Here is a 2,416-nt window from a genome sequence, read left to right on the forward strand (position 1 = left end):
AAAGGAAATTTCCAGTCAACAAGTCAAAGTGTGGATGAAACGAGTTGAAGCAGCGAATAACGACTTTGACGGTTATCATCAGCAAATAGTGAGTGGAAGTCCAGCGTCGGAGCAAGAAGAAATTGATAATCGTTATGTGCAGTTTGAGGAAATATACAACGAAGTGACAGTGAAATTAGAAATGTTGCTAGAGTGACAAACACAACCAGCTGCTTCACAACCCATTATGAATCCGCCGCCATTAGTGATTCAGCAATCGCTTCCACGTGTCATACCAACATTCGACGGCAGATATGAGCACTGGGAGAAGTTTAAAATAATGTTCCGAGATGTAGTGGATCGAAGCAATGAGCCTCCTCGCATCAAGCTGTATCATCTAGAGAAGGCTCTAGTGGGAGAAGCTGCCAAATTGATTGACGCCAGGACGCTAAACGAAGGAAACTACGACAGAGCCTGGCAACTGCTAGAGGAGAGATACGAGAACAAGCGGCGATTGATCGATTTGCATATTCGCGGGTTGTTAAGCATGCAAAAAATAGTGAAAGAAAATTACAATGAGCTGCAAAAATTAGTTGAAACTTTCAGCAACCATGTAGAGAATTTAAAGTTCCTTGGACAAGATTTTACTGGTGTTTCAGAGCAAATTGCTGTTTATCTGTTAGCACAATCCATTGATGACGAGACGAAGAAACTTTGGGAGGCGACCATACGGCGAGATGAACTACCAAATTTTGACTTAACAGTCCAATTTTTAAAAGATCGAGTGTCAATTTTGGAAAGATGTCAGCCAACCGAAGAAATTAAATTCAAGCAGCAGCGCATTTATTCGAACCCGTCCTCGGAAGAACCTTCGATTCAGCGTTTCAACTCAGCGAATTCTCCTGCAGTGCAACAAAGTCAATGTGATTTCTGCAGTAACATCCATCCATCTTACAAGTGTCTGGAATTCAACAGTTCTACATTGAGTCAACGTCTGCTGAAGGTTAAGGAAAGGAACTGCTGTTTTAACTGCCTACGTCGAGGCCATCGAGTAATAGAGTGTCCATCGAAAAGAACGTGCATCAAATGTCAACGGAAACATCACACCTTGCTTCATAGCGACGGAACTGTACCGAAGAGCAATGTTGATAAGAGACAACATTCCCAAACCAGTGTCGCAGTGGAACCGACAACAACCTTTGAAGAGAATGCTGCATGCCAGTCCACAGTAACATCAGCTCTGTCCAATACACGGTCAAACCCAGTCAGCCAAGTGGTGTTATACACTGCTTTAGTCAAAGTTTTAGATCGAGATCAGCAAATACATCAATGCCGTGCCCTGTTGGATTGTGGCTCACAGGTGAGTTTCATTTCGCAATCACTCCAAAATAGTTTAAATCTTAACATAGAAGAAGTGAATGTTCCCATAGCTGGAATCGGTAATGTTAGGTCGCTTGTGAAGCAGAAGTGTTCTGTTCAAATTCGATCACATTGCACTAATTTTGAGTTCAATTTGGATTGTCTTATCACGCCAAAGGTTACCGGCAACATCCCGGCTATTCATTTCACGACTGTGAATTGGAACATACCCACAGGAATTCAATTAGCAGATCCCTACTCAGATCCCTAATCAATCAAATAAGATAGACCTACTTATCGGAATGGATTGGTTCCATGATTTGATGAAACCAGGCTTTCTTAGACTAGCGGACAACCTTCCCAGTCTTCAAGACTCACAACTAGGATGGCTAGTAGGTGGTCGATTTAATAATTACAATCACAACATAATAACACTACACGCTCTTACTGTGAGCTCAGATTCTCTTGGAGAAAATTTACAAAAAGTCCAGGAGATAGGAGTGTCAGAAGATACTTACTCTACCGTTGAAGAAGAAAATTGCAAGCTACATTTTACAAAAGCATATCACCAAGATGAGAAGAGTCGTTCCATTTTTCAATCACCTCTGAAGAACATAAAAGGGAAGAAAAAGCATCCATTACAAGCAAATGTCATCGAAGGTAATTTTTACATAAACGACACCCTATTTGATTCCAATGATACGGAAGAATCGAATATATTTCAAACACAACCAAATGGACTTAATTCCAGCGGAATGAACTTGCAAAAATGGTTACCTTATGACGAGCGCTTCTTACTAACAATCCATCAAGATAAAGATTTCATAGTCAATGTTAGGAACTGTACGATAGCGAAAAACGAAATATGGTGTAATGATTCCCAGTTATTGCGAACAGTAGAGTATAACGTAGAAAGCATCGATGTACCTCCAGATATTGAGGTATTAATTCCCAAACTCAATCATAAATCACCATTTCATTACTCATTGATAAACGAAGAATTTCCGCTTTTCAAAAATGTTGAATTGTATGATCATCTAAAGAAAACTATATCATATTTGTTGCATTCAAGTAACAC

The 2,416-nt window shown here is 40.1% G+C and overlaps 1 protein-coding gene across 1 annotated transcript; it reads left to right on the forward strand.

Moving 5' to 3' along the window:
- The first annotated feature begins 226 nt into the window (after nucleotides 1-226).
- On the forward strand, nucleotides 227-1,609 carry LOC129766488 (uncharacterized). The gene has a single exon (XM_055767056.1). The coding sequence runs from the start codon at nucleotides 227-229 to the stop codon at nucleotides 1,607-1,609; it is 1,383 nt and encodes a 460-aa protein (XP_055623031.1).
- Nucleotides 1,610-2,416: the final 807 nt, after the last annotated feature.

This window comes from Toxorhynchites rutilus, chromosome 2, assembly GCF_029784135.1.
Source record: "Toxorhynchites rutilus septentrionalis strain SRP chromosome 2, ASM2978413v1, whole genome shotgun sequence".
NCBI classification, from domain to species: Eukaryota; Metazoa; Arthropoda; class Insecta; order Diptera; family Culicidae; genus Toxorhynchites; species Toxorhynchites rutilus.

Excerpts from the sequence above, each read along its gene's own strand:
- LOC129766488 (XM_055767056.1), top strand. The coding sequence starts at position 227 with ATGAATCCGCCGCCATTAGTGATTCAGCAATCGCTTCCACGTGTCATA.